This window comes from Bombina bombina, chromosome 7, assembly GCF_027579735.1.
Source record: "Bombina bombina isolate aBomBom1 chromosome 7, aBomBom1.pri, whole genome shotgun sequence".
In the NCBI taxonomy this organism is placed as follows: domain Eukaryota; kingdom Metazoa; phylum Chordata; class Amphibia; order Anura; family Bombinatoridae; genus Bombina; species Bombina bombina.
The window spans coordinates 512563030-512564698 of record NC_069505.1 but is presented as its reverse complement, the minus strand read 5'-3'; the positions used below and the strand labels follow the sequence as shown (position 1 = coordinate 512564698).

At 37.0% G+C, this 1669-nt stretch overlaps 1 protein-coding gene across 1 annotated transcript; it reads left to right on the top strand.

Annotated features, from left to right (window-relative positions):
* Positions 1-446: 446 nt before the first annotated feature.
* On the top strand, positions 447-1379 carry LOC128636481 (olfactory receptor 5L1-like). Its single transcript, XM_053689492.1, has one exon. The coding sequence runs from the start codon at positions 447-449 to the stop codon at positions 1377-1379; it is 933 nt and encodes a 310-aa protein (XP_053545467.1).
* Positions 1380-1669: the final 290 nt, after the last annotated feature.

Below are 1669 nucleotides of genomic sequence, written 5' to 3'. Positions count from 1 at the left end.
CGGGTCACGGCCCAGTACCAGGCTTTGACAGCCCTCCTGGTGGGCCATGACCTGAAATGCCCCCACTGCAAGCTGTGACAGGGCACATGTGCGTGTGAATTGTGCACATGTAGTGGCAGATCAGTGGGAGGGCAGCGTGGGAAAGGAGCAGATAGGACTAGACCTTGGCACCGCAGTTAAGTTATACCAGTTAATTATATGTATATATATATATATATATATATATATATATATATATATATATATATATATATATACACATATATACACACACACACACTACAGGGCCCTGGACACGCCCAGCTAAAATTAATCGGGCCTTGAAGTAACTTGGTTTGAGAACCACTGCTCTAAATGATAATTTGCTTTATATATTACAGGTTCAGTGTAAACCAAATGAAGAAATACATCTATTTCTCTTTCAGGTTAATAATTTTAGGTGACAAATGTGTCTCTCCAACCAGAGCACGGTAACCTTTTTTATCATTAAAGGCATTTCTGATGCACCAGAGCAGCAGGTTCTGATCTTCCACCTGGTTCTGCTGATTTATCTCACCACACTTGGAGGTAACATGATGATTCTTCTGCTAGTTTACCTGGACCCTCAACTGCACACTCCCATGTACTTTTTTGTGGCAAACTTGTCAGTTCTTGACATCTCATACACCTCCCTTACTCTGCACAAGATACTCATTAGCTTTATTTCAGGGGATAACACAGTTTCCTTCCTCGGGTGTATGACACAGACATATATATTTGGATCCTTAATAGCTGATCAGCTTCAAATACTGGCGCTCATGAGTTATGATCGCTATATGGCCATCTGTAACCCATTGCGTTATCACACAATCATGAACCATAGAAGATGTTCTCTACTTGCTACAGCCTGTTGGATGTTGGGATTTTTAGAAATTATGCCCCATATTGTTTTATTATCACGTTTTTCTTTTTCTAGCAATGAACTCAACCACTTCCTATGTGATATTGTACCTCTTCTACGACTAACATGTAGTGACACTACGGTTTTTGAGCAGATGGTATTTTTTACTATACTTTTTCATGTATTATTCTCATTTCTTCTCATCTGCATTCCTTATATTTTTATAATTAATACCATCCTCAAGATCCGTTCAAGCAATGGAAGACATAAAGCCTTCTACACGTGTTCCGCGCACCTCACAGTGGTTACTCTGCTTTACATTACTCTCATCTGTCAATATCTTAAACCAAATTCAGGAGGCAGTGGAGAATCTGATAAAGTTTTCACACTGTTTAATACGGCTGCAGTTCCAGCCCTAAACCCAATAATTTACAGCTTGAAACATAAAGATATCCAATCTGCACTGAGACGGAGACTAATGCTTTATCAAAGGAAATAAAACTGTAGATCTAAAATAATTATTTTATTATTGTAGGGGTCATTATCTGATAAAAAATAAAAAAACATATTTTTTTAAATATTCTTTATATTGCGTTCCTTATTTTTTTTGAACTGTGAACACAACTCAGCTTCTACTTGATCTTGATTAATTATAAATGGAAATTCTAGTCAAGAATTGTTATTGTTTAAAAAGATAGATAATCCCTTTATTACCCAATCCCCCAGTTTTGCATAACCAACACAGTTATATTAATACACTTTCTACCTCTGTGATTACCTTGTATCTAA

Bases quoted from the DNA above. Each gene is read 5' to 3' on its own strand.
- LOC128636481 (XM_053689492.1), top strand. From the start codon at position 447: ATGTGTCTCTCCAACCAGAGCACGGTAACCTTTTTTATCATTAAAGGC.